This window comes from Manis pentadactyla, chromosome 15 (assembly GCF_030020395.1).
Source record: "Manis pentadactyla isolate mManPen7 chromosome 15, mManPen7.hap1, whole genome shotgun sequence".
Classification (NCBI taxonomy): domain Eukaryota; kingdom Metazoa; phylum Chordata; class Mammalia; order Pholidota; family Manidae; genus Manis; species Manis pentadactyla.
In genome coordinates this window covers 19,651,168-19,672,458 of record NC_080033.1, presented here as the reverse complement: position 1 = coordinate 19,672,458, position 21,291 = coordinate 19,651,168, and the positions used below count along the sequence as shown (strand labels likewise).

Below are 21,291 nucleotides of genomic sequence, written 5' to 3'. Positions count from 1 at the left end.
AATGGCTACAAGGGTCTTCCTGAATCCCAAACCAGACCCTGACCCTCTCTTGCACAGATTCCTTCATGGCTACCCACAACTATCAGGAGTCTCAGCTCCTCAACCAGGAGGCATGGACCCTGCACACCCCTCCTGCCTCACCACTACCACAGCACCCCCAGTGCAGGCCACCTACTAAGTCCTTGCTTGCACTACCCCTCTGCATGGAATAGTTTTTGCTTTCTGCCCAATTATTATCTCCCTCAGATGTCATTCTCAGATCACGTTTCCTCCAGGAAGTCCTCCCTGACCACACCCTAGGCTGAGGCAAGCATCTTTTCTGGGTTCCCATAATCTCCTAGGCTTCCCTCATCTCTGATCACTTGGAGCTACCACTGTCTGAGGGCAGGGCTTGGGGCTGTCTGGGTCACATAGTGTCAGCCCAGCGAGGACATTCAAGGAATTCTGTTGACTGAATGGATGACTATCCGCAGACTCATCCAGGGTCCTCAGACAGAACTGGGGTGTCTCTCCCCAGAGGAGGCATCCCCCCAACCCCCACAGACAGAGACAAGGGCAAGGGCCCAGGCCCAAGCTTAGAAAAATAGGACTTTCTTGTTATGCCCTGGTGCCCCCGACACCCTCCCCATCAGAGTTTTAAAAACCGTGAGCAATTTGGTGAGTCTGAGGCCAGGACCCATGGGGTGCCTGTGTCCCGCCACCCCTGGGGCCAGAAGGACCATCAGGGTGAGCATGAAGCTAGGGTCCCGTGGGTTCGTGGCTGGGCCTCCAGGGCTCACAGTCCAGCTGGACTACGGTGTGGGCCCTGGGCGCAGCAGGCTCAGGGGCAGTTGGGGCCGGCGTGGGGCCTGGGGCGCCATTGGTCTGGGAGCAAACGCTGCTGACGGGTGCGGATCCCTTGGCCTTGCCGGGGGGCTGGCCGCCGTGCACCTTGTAGCGCATAAGCAGCACAAAGATGAAGACCAGTACCGAGGCCACGATGACACCACCCAGTGCGATGATCATGGTGCCACCCAAGAAGGGCGCGTGTGGGGCCCCACATGGCCTCAGTGCTGGTTCGGTGGAGAAGCGGGCGCAGCCCACTGGCTGGGTGGCTGTTAGCCTGGTGGCGCTGTCCTCATACACCGCTAACACGCACAGATCGTAGGTGCGGCCTGATGCCAGGTCTGTCAACAGGAAGGAGTGGCTGTCGGCCTGGATCATCCTGGAAGGACAGGCAGGTGGGGGTCAGGTCTCTGCCCAGCACCCACCCTGAGCTCTGCCCCAGCCCTCCAGCCTAGAGGACCTCCCCTCGTCCACTACCTCATTTCCCTCTGCCCTGAGTTCCCTCTAACCACTACCCGAATTCCCTTTGGTCTGACACCCAGTCAGCCACATGACTGATATCCCTCCAGTCTGTTAGCTGATTTTACTGCAGCCCACCATCTCACTTCCCTGGGCCTGCCACGTCTGACTAACTCTACCCCCAACTGCCAAACTCCTTTTAGTGATGCGCCCACTTGCCCTGCCCCCTGCTGCCCAGGTTCACTGTAGCCCCCCATTTGAGCTCTCCATCCTGTTCTATTTTATACCCAGCTGCCTGATCCCTGTCCTGCACTGCCACCCAATTTCCCACCAACCTGAAGCCCAAGTTCCCTTGAGCATTGCTGCTCAATTTTTTCACTCTTCATTGCCTGAATAGGGTTCTCCCACCCGATTCTTCCTTAGCTCACTGCCTGAGTTCTTTCAGTCTATCACCCAGTTTCCTGCCAACCCACATCCAAGTTCTCTCTAGCCCTGCTGCCAGACATCTCTCCAATTCACTGCCCAAATTTGTTCTAACCCTGTCTGATATCCCTGCAACCCAGTGCCCACTTCCTTCGGCCCCCTGATCCAATTTCCCTCTAATTCCACCTCCAAACTCTCTCTAGACCCTCACCCAATTTCCCTCTGTTCCCATTTGGGTTTCTACCAGACCGTGCCTGACTTCCTCTATTTAGCTGCCTGATTTTCCTCTAGGGTACTGCTAGAATTCTCTCCCAACCTAATTGCCTGATGCCCCCATACTGCTGATGCATTATTTCCTCCTAACCTGCCAATAAATGTAGCACTAGTCCCATTGCCTTATTATTATTACTGTATCTATAGCCTGCTTCCCAGTGGGTCCTGTCATCTGATTCTTTTTCGTTAATCTGATGTTTAGTGGTGTGCCTCAGTCATCACTGCTGATTTTTGTCCCTGTGCTTTCTTTCTTTCCAGCTGTTTCCTGATTCTTTTATCACTGTTGCCTGGTTTCTAGTTATCCCTACCTTTCTCATTTCCTTTTATCCTTAGCACCTAATTTCACTCTTATTTGCTTTGGTAGCACAGAACCCTGTTGGAGATTTAACTTGTTTTATAGTGTTTTATTTCTAAACTGCTTTGATGAGGGAGGTATAAGGAACCCCATGCTTGTTTCTGGGAGGGTGACTATCTAGGAAAGCATTCATCCTATCCCCTGACAGGCAAGGTGGACAGGGCTTTTTCAGGTGTGGACCCTTGATGGAATCTGAGTACTGCTATCTGAGAAAGGGAGCAGAACTGAAAAGGAAACCAAGTGACAATCACTGGAGGTGTGGGCCCAGGGGAAAGAAAGGGGACCCAGGTTTACAAGTACAGACTACAGGCCTTCAGAGGCCCAGTCCTCTGCATCCAGGCCTCAGGGACTGTACCCTTGGCCCAGGCTGGCAGTGAGAATAGGGAGCCAGCCACAGCCATCCAAGCAAAGTTGGACATGGGTGAGAGGTGTCAGCAGCACCTGCGTCACAGCCACCACAACTGACCGCAGGTGGCCCCAGCAGATGTCCCAAGTGTTCTCCAGCTGAGGGCAGAAGATGTATTGACCCGCCTCTTGGAGTATGTGAGCCCTGGGTTTTGTGTTTGCAGCAACAGAAAAAGTGGTAAAGGGAACATTCCTGTTCTCCTAGCAGGTGGAGCCTGAATTAGGTTTAATTTGACTTAGAATATAAAAAAAATTGAGATGTCACCATATTAGAACTCCAGACATGTGGAGTTCACACAGCACAAACCCACGGCCTGATCTCTGTTGAGCCTCCTCCCCATCTTCCTCTGGTCTGAGTTCCTTTGCACCAGGGCTGCCTCACCTCATTTTTCCCATGATCCCCGCTCCACCTTCCTGCTTGATCTCCTTCTCTTCCTGCAGCCTAGCCCGTATCCAGCCCTGTCACCTGGAAACAGCTGACTTCCCTTTACCTACATTACATAAATTTGTCTCCCCCACAACCTTGCCCTTCCCTGTTAACTTTTTACTCTTCTGGCCTGATTACTTTGAACGCTTGTTGACCAATTTCCTCTTCATGCTGTTATTATTTACTTCTGCTGCCTTACTTCTTTTTACCACTGCTGCCAGGTTTCTTTCACCCTTCCTGCCTGCTTTCTTTTACTTTGGCTGTCTCATTTCCTTTGTAACCTTGCAGTCTCATTTCCCAGCTGTGCTGTGGCATCAGGTATCTGTAGGTGTACCTCCAAGCCTCCCTCTCCCTCACTCCCCCACCCCAGCTGCCCGCTGCCTGGACCCCGCACCTGTAGACGAGGATATCATCGGCTGAGCTGTTGTACTGGATCTGGTACATGCGGATGCCTGGGATAGGCCGCTGATCCGGCCACTGGACAAGAGCAGCTGTGGCCCCGTGCTCTGTCACCTGGACCCCACGGTCGGCAGGGGGTCCAGCATCAGCTGCCTTGGCGGAAGCGGAGGCAGAGGCGGCAGAGGGCGGGGTGAGGGCATCAGGATCCCCGTCCCGCGGGGGGTCACAGCTGGTGCTGTTGGCCAGCTGAGGGGGCGGTGGGGGACCCACAGTCAGCTCAACAGCAGCCGTGGCCTCGCCAGCTGCATTGGCCGCAATGCAGGTAAAGATGCCACCATCCCCCGGCTCGGTGACCAGCAGCTCCAGCGTCCCGTTAGGGAAGGCGCGAGCACGGCTCGAGTTGCCCACCAGGCGGCCCTGGGGTGACACCCAACGCACATGGGGCTCGGGGTCCCCCACTGCCCGGCAGCGCAGGGCAGCTGGCCGACCTGCAGGCACTGCCAGGGGTGGTGATCGGTGAGTCACCACAGGGGGCTCGCACACAAACTCTTCCTCACCCACAGCCCAGAAATAGCGGCCACCCAGAGCTGGTGGGGAGGCGCAGGCCTCGAGGTCATCTTCTCGCGCCAGGCGCCGCAGCCACACCAGCTCGCAGTTGCAGTGCAGGGGGTTCCCGCCGAAGGCCAGCACCAGGGCAGAGGCCGGGGAGCCACGGGGCCTGGCTAGCAGTGGTAGGCGGGAGAAGAGTGGGTCGGGTGGGATGGTGGTCAGGCGGTTAGAAGTCATGTCCAGCCGTGCCAACTTGTGCAGGCGGGAAAAGGCGCCAGCAGGCACAGAAGCCAGCAGGTTGTGGTCAAGGCCCAATGTATTGACATTGCCCAGGCGGCCCAAAGCCTCCCAGGGCAGCTGTTCCAGGTTGTTGTAAGAGAGGTCAAGGTCCTCGAGTGTCTCAGTGCAGTCGTCCAGGGCACCAGCTGCCAGGGCTGCCAGCTGGTTGTTGCTCAGGATGAGGTGGCGCAAGTTGACCAGGCCACGCAGCTGACCTTCGCCCAGCGAGGTCAGCCGGTTGCCATCTAGGTGGAGGGCACGAAGGGCACGTAAGTCAGCAAAGGCACCAGCCGCCACATGGCGGATGGTGTTACGTGACAAGCTCAGATGCAGCAGGCCCGTCATGTTAGCCAGGTCACGGCGTCGCACAGCTGCGATGAAATTGTCCGCCAGGCGCAGTTCAGCTGCTCGGCGGTCCAGTGATGGTGGCACGAACAGAAGGCCTGCCCCTGGGCACAGCACGCTTAGGGGCAAAGACTGTGTCTGGCAGCGGCAGCGGCGGGGACACAGGCTGGGTGTGGCTGGCTGGGGTGGAGACGAGGCAGGGGCCAGCGGCAGCAGGCAGAGTAGTAGTGGGAAGACGGCCATCGCGGGCAGGGGTGGCCTGCAGGCGAGAAGCAAGGCATTAGGCATGCTGAGGCCAGAAGAGAGGGGCTTGGTGTGGTCTGAGACCAGGAGAGGAGGTCACAGTGGGCTGAGAGCAGAAGAGTTGGTCAAACACAGTCAGAGAGAGGAGTGGTCAGACAGATCAAAAGCCAGAGGAGATGGTCAAAGACTCAACGAGATGTGTCATGGGGGGAGAGAGGGAGCAAAAATGAACAAAGATGGTCAGAGGGAAGGGAAGTAGTTAGAAATGGTTAGAGATGGCCAGAGCATGGGAGGGTTGGTCAGGGTGGGGAGAAGGGTGAGCCAGAGGACTTTAGACGTATTTCAAGAGAGATGGTCAAAGATGGCCAAAGAAAGAAGAGGTAGTTAGGGGGGTGGGAATGATTAGACGTAGTCAGACATGAACAGAGAAGGAAGCTGGTTAGACGGTCAAGAAGATGAAGTGGTCAGGGGTGTCCAGATCCAGAAGAGACAGTCAGAAATAGTCAAAAGCCAGAGAAGTGGTCAGAGCGGGAAGGAGAGGACATGTCAGAGACGAGTGGAGATGAGGACAGCTGGTTAGGATAATGGGTGTGGGGAGACTAGAGAGGGGAAAGACTGCCAGAGCTGTCAGAAATTATCAGAGTGCCCCAGTGATCAACAGACAGAGAAGAGAGGTGGTCAGTAAAGGCCAAAGGTGGTCACATGGTCATAGACTGGAAGTTAGGGGCAGGGTGGGGGGAGGACAGACCGTGTAAAATGGTCAGAAGGGGAAAGGTGGACAGAGGTAGCTGGAGGGAAGAGTGGGAGACAGAAATGTCAAAGGTGGTCAGAGTCACAGGCCAAGAGTCAGGGGTGAGCAAGGGCTGATGAGCAGTGAAAGATGATCAGAGAGGGATGTCAAAGGTAGTCACGGAGCGGAGCAGCAGACAGAGCAGCTAGACAGAGGGGCGGTGGACAGGGGTGTTAAGATGGCCAGAGACAGAAGAGGCTGAGTGGTCACAGTGAGGAGCGGAGGCCAGAGGAGGCCAGGGAGAGGCATGGTGGCCAGAAGGGTCTACAACGATCAGAGAGAGGTGTATAGAGAGGAAAGAGGTCAGTGACAGACGTGGTGTAAGGAGACCAGAGAGGAGTGGTGGGCAGGGAAGTGGCTGGAGATGTTCAGACAAGGCAGATGGTGGGGAGAAGCTGGAGAAGAGGGGGGCTTAGAGACCTCAAGATGCCAGCAGCTGGGGGAGAGGAGGTCAGAGAGGGGCCGGCCTGGCTAAATGTCCAAGAGAGTGTCTGAGGCAGAGCAGAAGTTGGAGGCAGACCCTTGGGAGGGGGAGTCTGTTTCCTGGGGAAACTCCAAGGTGGGCCGGGTCATCACCTCCAGCCCCAGCCACAAAGTTCCACCCAAGTCCCTCCCAAGGTGGAGGGGAGGGTCTCCCATGGTCTTACCTGAGCTGGAGGCTGCCCCCAGGGAGTGAGTCCTTAGGCTCCAAGGGACTCAGGGGTCAGAGCTCTGGAAGGGGCACCTGGTCTTGCCTTCCCTGTCCCCAAGTCCTCTGTAGAGGGACCGTCTGCTGTGTCTCAGCTCAGATCTGTGGCCACAGAGTCTTTAGACCTTGATACTTGGTGTCCTAGATCTCCAAATACTGGGCCTCTAGGGTCCAATTTTTGAGTCCAGGCCCAAGTTTGGGTTGCCCAGAATCAGGGTCTCCCACCTCCAGTTCTGGGATACTAAAGAGCCAATGGAGAGTTTAGGGTCTGGGTCCCAGGCCCAGTCCTGGGATCGGATACGGGGGATGCTGGGTTCAGAGAGTGGGTGCTGAGCCAAGATTTGGAGCTCTCTAGCCCCAAATCTCAGCATTCAGAATTGCAGCAAGGACTTCAGGCCAAAACTCAGGTTTAGGCCCCTTGGAATGCCAGGGTTCAGGTCTTGTAATTTAAGGCCTAAATCTCAGGGTTCAGGTCCCAAATAGTGGGTTCCAGGTATATATATAGGAATCCAGTCCTGATTTCAAGGTCCCAGGCACAGAATTCAGAATTCAGCTCCAGATTTGGGTGTTTAGATGCTAAATCTTGAGGTGCAGGCTCCAAACCTTGGGTTCATATCCAGGTCTTGGGGTTCAGGCTCCAAATCTTGGGGTCCCAGCGACTGGTGATGAGATCCCAGCCACCGATATTGGTGTTTTAAGCTCCACGTCTTGGGGTCCCAGCCCCAGATCAGGGTCCCAGGCTTGGGATTCCAGATATCTGGATCCAATCTTGGGGTGCAGGCCCCCGAGGTCGGGGTCTGGGTCTGGGGCGGCGACGTCCCTGCTTGCTTCCCGGGCTGCTGCGGGGACTGGCCCAGAGGGAGGGGGCGGCCGCGGTGGGTGGGGGGACCGCCAGGCAGCCCTAGGGGCTGGGGTGGGGCGAGGCCTGAGCGCGGACCGACGGACCGGGACACGCGGGGTGGGGGCACTGCAGCGCAGGAAGGGGCACAGGGGGGGAGGGGCCGCGCTCAGGGACCCCTCCCCCGCCGGGGCCGGGGCGGGGGCCGGGGCGGGGGCCGGGCAGGCGGGCCGGGGCCGGGCGCTCCCGCGGCCTCCTCGCCGGGAACCCAGGGCCGCGCGCGCGCCCGCGCTTAAAGGCGCAGGCCGCGCGCGCGCCCGCGCTTAAAGGTGTAGGCAGCCCCGCTCTCTCAAAGGCCCGTCCCCAGCCCCACCTCCCACAGAGTCGCCTTGGCTTTGCTTGGGAGCGAGAATCCTTGGATAGAAAGAGAGAGACACAGAGACTGAGGGAGAGAGACACCCATAGATAAGAAACAGAGAGAAAATCATGGGCCCGCTTATATTGAGAGAGAGAGAGGAGTAGAATGAGGGAGACAGGCTGAGACAGAGAGGAAGATACACACAAATTCTAGGAAAGCTAGGAATGCACAGACAGTGAGAGACCCAGAGAGAAATAGACAAGGACAGGTCAGAGATACACAAATACGGAGACAAATAGGCAGAGACATGCAGAGGCAGACGGAGCTGGGGCAACTCAGCTGTGAGCATGGGTATGTGGATATATGTGTATATCCAGTTCTCTCATAACCTTAAAGGTGGTCCTCCATCCCATAGCCACCTGCCACCCCAAGACTGTTGTCTCCTTCTGCCCTTCTGTCTCAGCACCACGTCCCTGGATGTCTTTCCACAGGTGAAGTTTCCTCCCAGCAACAGGCCTGATCTTGCAGGCCAGTGGAGAGCCTGCTCCTTCCAAAGACTCCTTGCCTGGCTCCAAGGGGAAAGCTTGGCTTCAAGACCCTGTGCCCTCTGGAATTAGAGCTAGACCCCAAGACACACTGGCCTGATATCCTATGGAGGAAAGAGAAGATAGGAAATGGGACAAAGGCAGGGGACTGGCCAGGTTAACCCAGAGAAGTATGTCCACTCCTTTCCCCTCTCCCCAACTCAGGTGCACTGCTCCACAGAGGACCCTACTAGAATTGAACACATGACTCACCAGCTGTGGGATCTGCCTATGCTGGTGCTTGTGGGAGGAGAGTGGAGGGGAGGGTGGGAATCCCACACGTCTTCTTGCAGATGATGTTGTAGGAAGAGGGATCTGGGCAGTGGTCTACAAGCCTGCCCTTGGGAACTTGGTTATAGCAACATGAGGGGCCTGATCTTCTGGGAGCCCTGGTCTGAAAGGGACACAGCCTTGGCCTGTGGTCATGGCCCTGACCTGGGGAACCTGAATGGTCATAAACCAACCCACTCTCCACCCCCCATGAAGCCCTGTATGAGTGGAGGAGAAAAGGTCCCTGTTGGGGGCAGGGGCATGGATGCACACTCACTCTAACATCCCTAGCTCTGCTCTGCTGAACATTTCAGAACAGACTTTTGGCTCCTTCCACTTATGTGTATTGAAAACTGCAGCTAAAATTAACTCAGCTTTAGATCATTAGCAAAGTTCATCATTGCTCCTGGCCCAGCACAGTGGATACTGGTTACTCAGATGCTCAGAAAAAGAATGCAGAAGTCTTAGAGATGCTACAAAAGTGGTGGAGGTGGGGAGATAGAGGGAAATCCCTGGGGACAATCCCAAGAGCAGATTGGGATTAGAATTCAGTGGAACTGGCTGATTTGGGGGGTGAACCCAAGAAACAGGCAAGGGAGGGGGAAGAGTGAGGCAGAGGAGGAAGTTACGAAAGGGTACAGATGAGGAGCAGGTATCTCTCAGGACAATGGGGCTCAGTTCTACTGGGGAACATTAAGGAACCTTGAGGAACACATCAGAATTGTCGTTCATCCTCTTCTTTCCCCCCTGCAAAGTTCAGAGAGGCTGGTGCATTTAACCACCGATTTTTACCCCTTGGGGTGATGACTGGAGGGAGAATTTAGAGGAAGAGGCTGGTACTGAGAGCCATCTGAGTCCAACAGAGAGGGATGGCTTGCATGAGCCAGCTACTGGTCCCCACGCTTCAGCTGCATTGGGACCACCTGGAGAACCTGTTAACCACAGATCTCCAGGCCCCAGGCCCCAAGTTTCTGATTTGGTACATCTGAGGTGGGGCCCAAACATTTGCATTTCTAGCAAGTTCCCAAGTGATGCTAAAGCTGCTGGTCCAGGGACCACGACTTGAAAAGCACAGGGCTAACGCAGGGCCATGTGCAACGTCCCCCACAGCTCTGCCCAAACCTGATAGATTGAGGAGATGTAGCAAATGTGCCAAAGAAACCAGCATATTTGGAGACAAAGAGGGATTTGGGAACACAGAGAGACAGCAGCGAAGATGCTAGTTCAACATTTACTGTATGTTTCTGGGCATGGTTGCATGCTAGATGATACGCAGCAAAGTGTGACCAAGGCAGTGTCAGTCCTGCCTTCACTGAGCTCACATTCAAAAAGGGAGAAAGACACATCTCCAGACAGCCCAGAGTGTTCCAGACTGGGATGGGGGAAGCTGCAGAGAACTGAGACCGTCATGACAGAAACCCAGGCTTAAGGGGTGAGGGTGTGATATGGGAAGCACAGGGCAAAATAATAAGGGTTTTGATGACAAAGCAAAGATCAGAGTGATCAGGGCTCCAATAGGGGAAGTAGGAGAGAGTAGGATTCCAGAGTCAGAGTTCAAACCTCCCCAACCCCTACCCAGGGAATCAGGGAGGCTTCCTGGAGGAGGAGACCTATATGCTGAGTCTGAAGAAGTACAAACAAAGCAGATGGGCCAAGGGACCCCATATGCTGTTCGCACACTCTCATGCCATAGCCGGTGCAGTCTGAGGGCCTCTGCCATGCCTGAAAATAGTGTCATGTGTGCTGTGTGTCTGTGCTGTAACCCTTCAGTAGTTCCTGGAAAGAGATCCTGGTGGGATGGTTTTTGGGGGGACTCTGCTTAATTGCTGCATTTACTTAATTGCAACATTTGTAGAAGGGGCCAGAAGCAGCAGAAACAGGAACAGCAGGAAGAATGAGGTTAAACTGCCCAAGAGCTGAGGGGACCTTGGGGAGAAGGGGAGTACTTACATCCACACACAAAATCTGCCTGAATATAAACAGATACTCACAGGGGACACATCCATACTCACACATGCACATACTCAGAGGCTCACCAGAACACATGTGGACATAGCAAGCACATGGAACAATATACACCTGGCCTCATGTTCAAACACAGGGGATAGATACAAGTGCACACAAGACACACACCTCCAAAGCACACCCATCGACTCGCACTCAGACATGCGTGAGGTCACATATATGGAAACACTGCACACAGATTCTCTTGCACACGTGTGAGCGACCCCCCCACACATATACATAAGAAACAGAGAGTCACCTCAAACACCTATAAGGAATGGGTACACACATATATATACACGCACACATTTGTGCATGTACACTCGAATCAATGAAGTCAGTCTTCCAGAAAAGGGTCACTTTATAAATAAACTTAGGCCCCTTTTCCAAGTCAAGGGGTTGTTAGAGCAAGGAGAGATTGAGGCGGTGTCCCCTTATCCTCAGCTAAGTACCCATCAACCCAAGTCCAGCCAGTGTGATTCATTGAAATTATCTCAGCTTTGTAATTAGCACATAAATCAGTACTAAGCACTAGGGACTTACTTTAAAGATCAGGTCTGAAGGTGCACCCTCATATGGAGGGGTCAAAAGAAAGGGGCAGAAAGGTGAGTATGTCTTCCCAATCCCACTCCATACACAGACACAAACCTCATTAATCAGACTGATGGTTTCTAGGCAAGCACTGACTTCTATAGGGCAACCACAGCCCCTGTGCATGCGGTTCTGTTTAACAATGGTGGAAGATGTAAGACAACCTTCAGGGTCTGCTTTAATGACTTCCAGCTATCAAAATGGAAGAAGACTTCCATAAGAACATGGGGGAAAGTTTGTATCTCTGCAAAAAATGGAGGGAAATATACTGATAACTTTTAACTAGTAAATGTAGAGATTTGGGGTCACTGTACAGACCTGCTATGTGAAAGCTAAACATCACAATTGGGGATTAGAAGCTCATTTTACAGGACAGGCTGCTCAAGCTCTAGTGATATCAGGGGCCCACAGAGGAAGGGTGAGTGTATTACTGAGTGTAATGGCGGCTACTATAACAAATAACCCCTTGGATTTTGGGGACTTCATACGATAGTTTATTTCTTGCCACAGATGTCCTGCTTGGTTGGCAGCAGTCCTCCATCTGGTGATTCACACACTGGATTTGTTAATATTGTGCCTCCTGGGGCTTGGAATTTTCTGTTTCCACTTGGCAAATGGGAGGAGACAGGGTGGAGAACATTCTTCAGCTTCTTAAAAAACCTGGCCCAGATGTGCCTTTCTACAAACCTCCCTTCTGCCCGTATTTTTACTGAAGAGAACTAGTCACATGGCCACAGAAACAAAGGGAGCTGAGAATTTATCCCCGGGCTGGGCAGCAACCTCCCAATTTGTACAAAGAGAGCATGGATTCTAATGGACCCAACATCAACCACCAGCAGTTCTGCAACCTCAGAGGAGGCAGCAAGAGGCTGTGGGATCTCCATCTACGACACCAAACCCGGTTCCAGGGAGAAGTCTCCAGCCCCACACTGAGTACTGACCCACTTAACCTGGTCCCCTGCCTTTGGGGTGATGATCACAAATTTGACTCCTTTGAGGGCAAAGTGAATCTGACTTGGTATGATAGATCTTTAGGTCAGTGCAGAAGGATGGTGAGTGTCCATTGCTTTTTTTCCAAGCATTCATTGAGCCCTCACTGTGTGCCAGTACTGATGCTGGGAATATGCTTGTGAATCAAATACAATCCAGCCTTTGGAACTGCATCTCCTCATAAGGCAGAAAGAGAACAGGTAATTTCTGAACCTGTGGTTGTCACTGTGATATTCCATTATGAACAAGACAGGGGAGAGGGGAGTGGCAAAGAAATCACCAAGTCTACCTGCTTGTTGGGGATGATGGGGATAGGGGTTCAGGGAAGGGGGTGGGGCAACATTTGAGGAGGTCACCTGGATCAGAAGGGGATAGGGCTTTCTAGGCATGAACGGAATCCTGTGCTAATTGGAAATCTAATGATTCCAGCTCCTAACACAAATCACAGCTGGTTCAAGTGCTAATCAGAAATCTGATCTCTGTGAACACACACGAGGGCTGATTCATGTGCTAATTATAACTCTATTAAATTGCCCTGGAGCAGGGCTAAATCACAAACTTGGGCACACACATACAAGCTGATTATCACCAACTCAAAGAGATCCACATGCTAATGTGCATCTTGAGTTGGTTTATGTGCTAACTACAATCTTGGGATAATTTAATGAGGGTGTTAACATTTATAATGAAGAAGAGCACAGACTCTGAAGACTGGCAGCCTGGGTTTAAATCCCAGCTCTGCCACTGACCAGCTGAGTGACTTTGAGCAAGGTATTCCCATCTCCCATCTCTGGCCTCAGCTTCATTCCAGTAAAGGGGGGCTGATAGTACCTTAAATGGCTGTTGGGAGGATTAAATGAGATAATACATGCAACGTGCTGAGAGCAATGATTGGCACACAAGCCCTTACCCAGTAAGTACTAATGGTAATAATAATGATAATATGCAGCCCACAGTTATTGTCCCAATTTCATTTAACCCTCATAGCGGGCCCTACCTCCAATTTCTTCCCCCCGACCACCCTTCCTTGGCTTAGGTCTGGGGGCCTCACCCTTTGGAAAGGGTTCCCAGGACAGCCCTCAGCGTCTCCAGTCCCGCCCCCACTCTTCCAGTCTCAGCCCCATTCCAAGGCCGGGGCGTAACCGCTCAGCTGCCACATGGGGGCAGCAACACGCCGCTCAGCCGCTGCGCGCGCGATGCATTATGGGACACGTAGTTTCCCGTTCCGGTTAAGCGCCGCTCTAGCTTGGCACGAGAACTGCATTTCCCGGAAGACGGCGCGACACCCTCTGCCTCGCCTTGCTCAAATTTGGAGGCGGAGGTTTTACCCACTCAGAGGCGTGGGGAATTATGGGGTGTGGGGGCTAAGCCCGCGCCCCGAGGTCTGGGTGCTGCGCAAGCGCGGAGCCTGCAGGCCCAGAGCAAGTGGGTGAGGACGGAAGTACTGTCCCCGGAGCCGCAGCCACCCAAGCTGAAGTTAAGGCAGTGGTGGAGGCTGTGCAGTCCCTCACAGAAGGTGAAACGAGACCTCGTCCATGTGTATTCCCTGGAGCCAGTTTAACCACCCTCCGGCTCTCCCGCATCTCCACCGTCCTTTGTCAGCTCTCCAACCAGTACCTGGTGCTCCGGTGTTTAAAGAAAAAAAGATCCCTCTACTCTCGTTGGGGAGAAAGTCGGTTCAGAGACACAGGGAACTCACAGAGTGAGACACAAAACCAAAGTTAGGAAGGCAAAGTGAATTATCTTTCGCCCTGTACAGCAGAGCGGGCCTGCCTAATCCCTGGTTTCCGTGACACAGGACTCTCCCAAAGCCACCCACTTGTCATGACTTCACTGTTAACACCATGGTCTGAGCACCTCTCACCTCATCTGGACCTCCACGATTGCTTACAGACTGGTTTCCCTGCCTATAATCTTGTGCCCTACTGGTAGTCCTCATTGCCACAGCTCCAGGGTCCTTCAAAAACATAAATCAGATCACATTGCTTCCTTGCTTAAAATCTTCTAATGGCTTCTCATTGCGCTTAAAGTAAAATCTAAACTCCTTCCTGTGGCCACTGAAGCCTCCCCATCCTCACATCGTTTCCTGACTCCCCCTTCACTCTTTCTGCCCTGGCCATGCCACCTTCTCACTGTTCCTCACATGCTCCCAGCTTTTTCCTGCCTTGAAGACTTTCTGATGGCCAGTCCTGCTACTGGGAACATGGTTCTCCCAGGTCTTTGTAGAGCTGGCTCTCTCTTTTCCTTTAGGTCTCAGCTCAGTTGCCCCCAGGTCAATGCTGCCATTGGGCCACCCAACTAACCCCGACTCCCTGACCCCCTCATTGACACAACGTCCCTCGTCTTTCATTCTGTGCATGGCATGGATCACACGCTGTCCTTCCTCCTTTGTCTCCCTCACTGTGGCATAAGTATGTAAGAGCAGGGACTCAGCACTTCTCACCACTTGTCCCCAGCTCCTCACACAGTGACTGCCCACAGTAGGTACTCAGTAAAGGTCTGCTCACTGATGCAGTGAGTGACCTGCTGCAGCTGCTCCTCTTCAGTCTCTCTTGCGGCCTCCACCTACTCTGAAGTCAGAGGACCACTAGCATCCACAGTGTTGGAAATAGCAGAACATTCCCCATGACAATCTGGCTTCTGGCACATTGGGACATCTGATAACATGGAGGCCACTTCTCAGCTTGGGCCCAATAGGCTGGCGCTGCTGCACCTGAGGTGGTTATGCAGCAGAGGAGAAGCTGAGGGGCCAGAGAGGAGCCTATGAAGCAATGGGAAATTAGCAGCCATGAGAAGCTGCTGCCAGTCCAGGCTGGAGGCACAAAGGGAGGAGGTGGTGTCAGTAGAGCCCAGAGACAAAGTCACTAATAGAAGCTGGAAACCCCGTGGGACGGCCTAGCTAGCTGGAGCTGGGGAGGAGGCACAACCACACGGAGAAGGGGAGAATTACCCGGGGCGGGGGGACTTACCCTGGCTTCTTCCTCCTGCTCTCCAGGCTCCTGTCACTGTTTCCCATAGGCCGAAACCCAAGTGAAAGCAGATGAAGGTGGAGACTGGGAGCTGCAGCCTGAGTGCAGGCAGAAAGGGGAGGGTGAGGACCAGATCTGGGGGTGAATCAGCCCAGAGCAGCACAGCATGGGTTCCCCAGTAAACCAGGGTTCTCCCCATGCCCTGTTGTCTTATGCCAGGCCCTGCTTACTGACTTATAGTACATGTGTAGCTGCTGTTGGATTAGGATTAGGGTTGAGTTTGCAACCCTGGTGTTTCAGTTATCTGTTGCTGCAGAACAAATTATCCCAAAATTAAGCAGCTTCAAATAACCATTTTCTTTATTCTCTGTCTTTATGTATCAGAAATTCAAGCAGGGCTCAGTGGGGCTGTTCTCTCTTGGTGTCTCTTATATGGCTGAAATCAGCTGTTTAGCAGGGCTGGAGTCATTTGAAACCTTGATGGCCTGGTGTCCAAGGTGGCTCTCTCACATGGCTGGCAAGGTCGGCTGGCTGTTGGTTGAGAGTTCAAAGAGCTGTTGTCCAGAACAACTACATGTAGCCATTCCAGCATGGCGATCTTGCGTGGCAGCTGGCTTCTCCCAGAGCATGTGTTCTAAAAGATTCAGGCAGAAACTGCATGGCCTTTTCTGACTCAGCCTTGAGATCACACATCATCACTTCTGCTGCTGTCTATTGGTGAAAGCAGTCACACAAGCCCACCCAGACTCAAGACAAGGCTACCTAGACCCCACCTCTTATTGTAAAGAATTGGTGGCCAAATCCTGCTTCAGAGAATGTTCTTTGAGGCGCCAAAATGAGTCCTTTTCTTTCCTGACTCTAGGCATTCTTCTTAGATGAACTTCTCTATTACATTCTAGTGACTTTAGTGACCATCTACCTGGCTATGGTTCCCAGTCCTTTTTGCAGCCCAGACCCTCTCTTCATGTATAGATTGGCTACCAGGTGGTCATCCCTCCACCCCATTCCTGTGCAGATATTGTTTAGACACCTCCAAATGTCTGGACTCAGGTAATTTTGATAGCTGGTTGCTGGTTAGCTATCACTATTCTTCAAAATGAATGCCAGATTTCTTATTGTGGCTTTCAGAGCCTCCATCACCTCCTGGCATATGGACCCTGATTTGGCTCCAGCCTCATCTGTCTTTGACTTGAACTTCAGGGGTTCACTAAAACCATCTCTAAGTGGTTTCTCCCCTATATACCTTCATACATGCTCTCACATTTGACTGTTTTACTCATTTTAAAGACACATAGAGTTACCTCTGAAAGCCTTCCCAAGCACTTGCTCTGTCAGGTTAAGAGAAGTACCTGCCTCGGGGCACAGTAACAGCTTGGCCCAGGTATTCCTGCATTTCGGGAGCCTGTTTGTGTGGCCTGCCACTGCATCTGCTTCCTACCTGGCTCTTGTGAATAGTCAACAAGGAGCTGTTAAGTGGATTTTGGAAATCAGTTGTATTGAAATTCCCAAAGAACTACACCTCTCCATTCACACTCATACAGTCCTCTCCCCTTGAATCTTCCTTGGACATGTGGCTTGTTTTAACCAATAGAATGTGACAGAAGTCCCCCTGGCCAATTGGGCCTAAGCCTCAGGCCTGGCAACTTTTGCTTTTGTGTACTCAGGAGCCCTGAGCTTCCTGTCGGGAAGACCACATGGAAAGGCCATGTAGAGAGGCCACATAGAGAGACCATCTAGAGAAACCACAGGGAGAACTGAAGACATCAGATAACAGTGAGAACCGATGCCGCCCTAACGTATGACTGGGTTCAGCGGATCTAGTTATCCCTCAGCCATGTGAGCTTCTCCCGAAGTGCCAGACACATAAGTGAAGAAGCTGCTTAGATGTTCTAGCCTAGCTGACATTATGTGGAAGAGAGACACACTATCTCTGCTGTGTCTTATCCAAATTCTTGAGACATAGGACAGTGAGCAAATAATAATTTAGTCGCTGTTTTGAGCCACTAGTTTGGGGGAATTTTGTTATGCAGCAATAGCTACCTGATACAGGCTGAGTAAGCAGTTTTTTATTTATCTGTGGGCCTCACAGAGGAAAGGGTAGAATGTTATCCCCAGCACACATACTCTCATGGTCTAGATCCGGGCTGGCATATTGTGTTCACCCATTACTCATTTATTCGTTCATTTTTTCATTCATTCATTCATTCACTCATTTATTCTTTCACCAGATATTTATTGAGATCCTGCCATGTGCCAGGCTCTGTTCTAGATGCTGTGGATACACTGGTGACAAGATACACAAAACCAAGGAGTTCACATAATTTAAAGTGTGATTTCAGTGTAGGAGCAATTATCCTGGGTAATGTAGAATGGCTGGTCGAAGACAGAGCACAGAAAGCAATAATGTATGATAGAACAGAAGCATAATGTCACACCAGTTGGATTTATATCTCAGCCATTTGGGAGAACATATCGATTTAGAGCCTCATTTTACATGATAAGTGAAAATAAATTCCAGATGGACTAAAGTAAAGTGTGGGAAGAAAATTACACAATAAAAGTCTTGAACATGAAATAAATATTTAATAACCTCTTGGTTAGGAAAGATTTTCTGAACATCAAAGTGGCAGAACAAATCACTAAGGGAAAGATAAATCGCCTTGACTGTGTAAAATGTTGAATAGTGCATATGTCCAAAATGGGCATGACTAAAATTGAAGTTAAACAAATAGTACAGAAAAACATTTGCATCGCATGATAGAAAAGTGGCTATCAATGTAATGAAGATATTAAGTGAATGTGGAATTAAGATGAAAAGCCAATACTCAAAGATGGATAAATCGTATGAGAAAATTCACAGAAGAAATGCAAAGAGTCAAAAAAGGTGAAGGTCAAGTTTAATCTCAGTAATATTTGAATAATTTGCCGCTTGAAACACAGAGACATATTCCTTTCCCTGGGAAATCAGCCAAGATGTCTCAAGTATGGTTCCCTAGAGCTGAGAGAAGTCAGGGAAATGGGAGAACCCCACTGTGGTTAGGATGAATGAGAATGACCCTTCGGGAGAAGGACTGGGCAGCCTGGGTTCAAAGCCTGAAAATGTGCCTGTCTGTTGATTCCTCATTTACAGTTCTAGGGTATAACCCCTGGAAAGAATCCAGCAAGTGGAAAAGATTTCACTGCAAGGATTTTCATGGCACCATTTTGTAAGAATAGCAAAACAAAGAAAAAACAAACTGGAAGTAATCCTATGTCCAAGTAGCATCTGACAAAGATCCAAAGGATGTTGACTGGCATTTGAAGATAAGAGGCCTCCTTGATAAAAGAAACGTGTGAAATGCTGGCTTAAATTAAGTTAGATGAGCTGCTTTATTGCAGGAATTTTCATCAACTTAGAGTCCATGATAACTGCACATTTTTTTCTTTTTTTTTTGGCCTATATCAGTTTGCTACTGCTGGCAACGACTGTTCTGATCCTTCCACCTCGTTCTATTGGCCACGTCAGGTCCCAAGACCTGCTCAGGTTCAAAGGTGGGGAAATAGACTCTCCTTTGATGGAAGTTGCTGTGAAGTCAGACGGCCAGGGCAAGAAGACAAGAAGGGTGAAATTTGGAGCCGTTTGTGCAGGCTGCCAGAGCCCTTTCTTAATGGAGTCAATCAGGTAAGGTGAATTACTAGCTATTGTTAACCAAAGAACCCCCACCTCTCAGTGGCGTAATACAATCTGTTCTCCCCTCACACCCGGATGTAATGCGGTTAGCAGGGTGGCTCTACCTCTGAATCGCTGGGAGACTCGGGCTCCCTTCCTCTGGCAGCTCTGGGCTCCTTCAGTCCCCCGCCCCACCCCCAGTCCTCTCCATCACGAGCGTTGGAAGAGCTGAGGACCACGAATGGGAGGTGTTTAGGGCCACACCTGGAGGTCCAACTCAACCCATCTGCTCACCTGCCATGGGCTCACATCCCTGATGGGAAAGGAGGATGGGAAATGTGGTCCAGCTGTGCTCAAAGGCGAAAATGGAAGCAATTTTGGTGACCAGTTAGAGGGTCTCTGCCACACACCTGGGAACATTCCATATTTGAAAAGAGAAAAGGGTTATTTGTTTTCTTGTTCATTGCTAGTCTCCCTTCACTATGGATACTCACCACTGCATACCCATCACACATTCACGGGCTTGGACGTAGTAAGCATTCAGCAAAAGTGTTAAATAGAAAAACAAATGGATAAGTAAATAAAAAATACAGTAACTTAAGAAGATATAATATAATGAATCCTTTAAGACTGATATTTCTAAGGAAATTTTAGGAACATGATAAATTGCTCTTAGATAAAAGCACTTAGATACGATATGGATTAGGTGGGTATGAACCCTGTACAACAGGGGCTTACATAAAGTAGTGCTTTATTTCTATCTCACCAATAGATCAAGTATAAGCAGTCCAGGGCTTCACGGCATCAGTATGGAGGCTTCGTGGTGTTGGAGATCCAGGCTGCTTTGACCTCTGGCCCTGCTATCCCTGTGTGGTCCAGAGGGCCCCCACCCACCGATGGGCAGGGCAGTGGGAAAGGGAAAAGGGAAATGGAGACTTACCCCCATGGCTCTTTTGGAGCATAGGCAAACTGAGAAATGAAATATTAGCTTTGGTGTCTAATTTATTCCACTTCTGTAGTTCTTAGGGTCATCTCCTTGGTTACTGTCCAGGTCAAAGAGCCAATGTATAGTAGTGAGGTCGGGTCACAGGTGAGCATTTGAAGAGAATATAGCTGCTCGTTACAGGTTAATATAAATTATTTGCAAAAATGGGCAGGTTACAAATTTGCATATGTAATACGGTCAGAAATATTTTAAAATTCCCATACATAAAATATTAAAAAGTATACTAAAATATGTAAAAATATACCCTATGTAAAAAGATAGGAAGGAAATATAACAAAATATGAATGAAGCTGTCTCTAAGAGGTAAGTGATTTTTCCTTTTTTTTTTTGGTATTTGGCTGAATACTTCACATTTTTCATAATGAGCAAGCATTATTAGATATAAACTTTTAAATGTATTGTGACATATAGAACATCTACAAAAACCCCCACAAAAACCAAAAAGCAAATGCCCAGGGTACATAAGCAATGAATCATTGAGTGAACACACAGGCATCTATCACCACAGAAGAAAGCGATCATCAGTGCATTCTAGAAAGTGTTTTGGTCTTTTTTACTCATGAAGCCTGCTCTTCTCTGACAGGTAACCACCATTTTGATTTGATGGAATCTCTTCCTTGCTTTTCTTAATAGTTTTGCTCCCTTTGTATGCTTCCTAAACATTACATTCTAACTTGGACTATTTTTAAACTTCACGTAAATGGAAACCATATTGTATGTACTCTTTTGTATATGGCTTTATTTCTTTCACTCCACATTCTCTTTGTGAGATAAATCCCTGTGTGGCAAATATTAATATCTACTATATTCCATGCATCTAGTGTATTTCTTTTCATTATTACATAGTGTTCCATTGAATTTGAATACGCTACAATGTACATATCCACTTTCCTCTGATGGACATTTGCTTTTGATTCCCCTGAGGGCTTTACAAATAGGGTAGCTGTGAAGAGCCCTACGCAGGCTTCCTGCATACAATACGGTGTCCATCCATCATCTCTCTAGGATACAGGTGGAAGGGCAGAAGTTCTGAGTCACTGGGAGTCTATGCCAAACTGTTTCCAAAGTGATTAAACAACTTCCACTCCTTTAACAATGTGCAAGAGTTTCTCTTGCTCCACATCTTCACACCTGGTATTGTCAAATTTTGACATTTTTGTCCTTTGTCCTTTGTGGGGAGAGGGAGCTAGAAGGGGAGGAGTGGAGTGGTTTTGCACTGCTGTTTTAATTTGCATTTCCCACTGAAGTTGAGCACCTTTTCATACCTTAACTGTCATTTGGATTTCTTCTTTTGTAAAGTGTCTACTTGAGAATTTTGCTCATTTTGGGGGGGGGGTTGTCTGTTGCTTTTAAGGAGTTCCTTGTTTATGCCCAACTCAAATCCTTTGTTATATATATCCCATATTAATATCCTATATATAATATATACATCTCCTATATTATGTGTTGCAAATATCTTCTCCCACTCTGTGATCATTTTCTAATGATATCTTTTTTTAATGGAAATCTCAAACATACAAAAGTAGAGAGAACAGTATAATGAATTCCCATATTCTTATCACCAGCTCCAAC

At 50.3% G+C, this 21,291-nt stretch overlaps 1 protein-coding gene across 1 annotated transcript; it reads right to left on the bottom strand.

The window, feature by feature from the left end:
- Positions 1 to 575: 575 nt before the first annotated feature.
- LRFN3 (leucine rich repeat and fibronectin type III domain containing 3) lies at positions 576 to 7,494 on the bottom strand. The gene is made up of 3 exons (XM_036929004.2): positions 6,420 to 7,494; positions 3,562 to 4,998; positions 576 to 1,204 (listed from the first exon to the last, which is right to left on the bottom strand). Exons 2-3 carry the CDS (start codon positions 4,980 to 4,982, stop codon positions 739 to 741), a joined length of 1,887 nt encoding a protein of 628 aa, XP_036784899.2. The 5' UTR covers positions 4,983 to 4,998; positions 6,420 to 7,494; the 3' UTR covers positions 576 to 738.
- Positions 7,495 to 21,291: the final 13,797 nt, after the last annotated feature.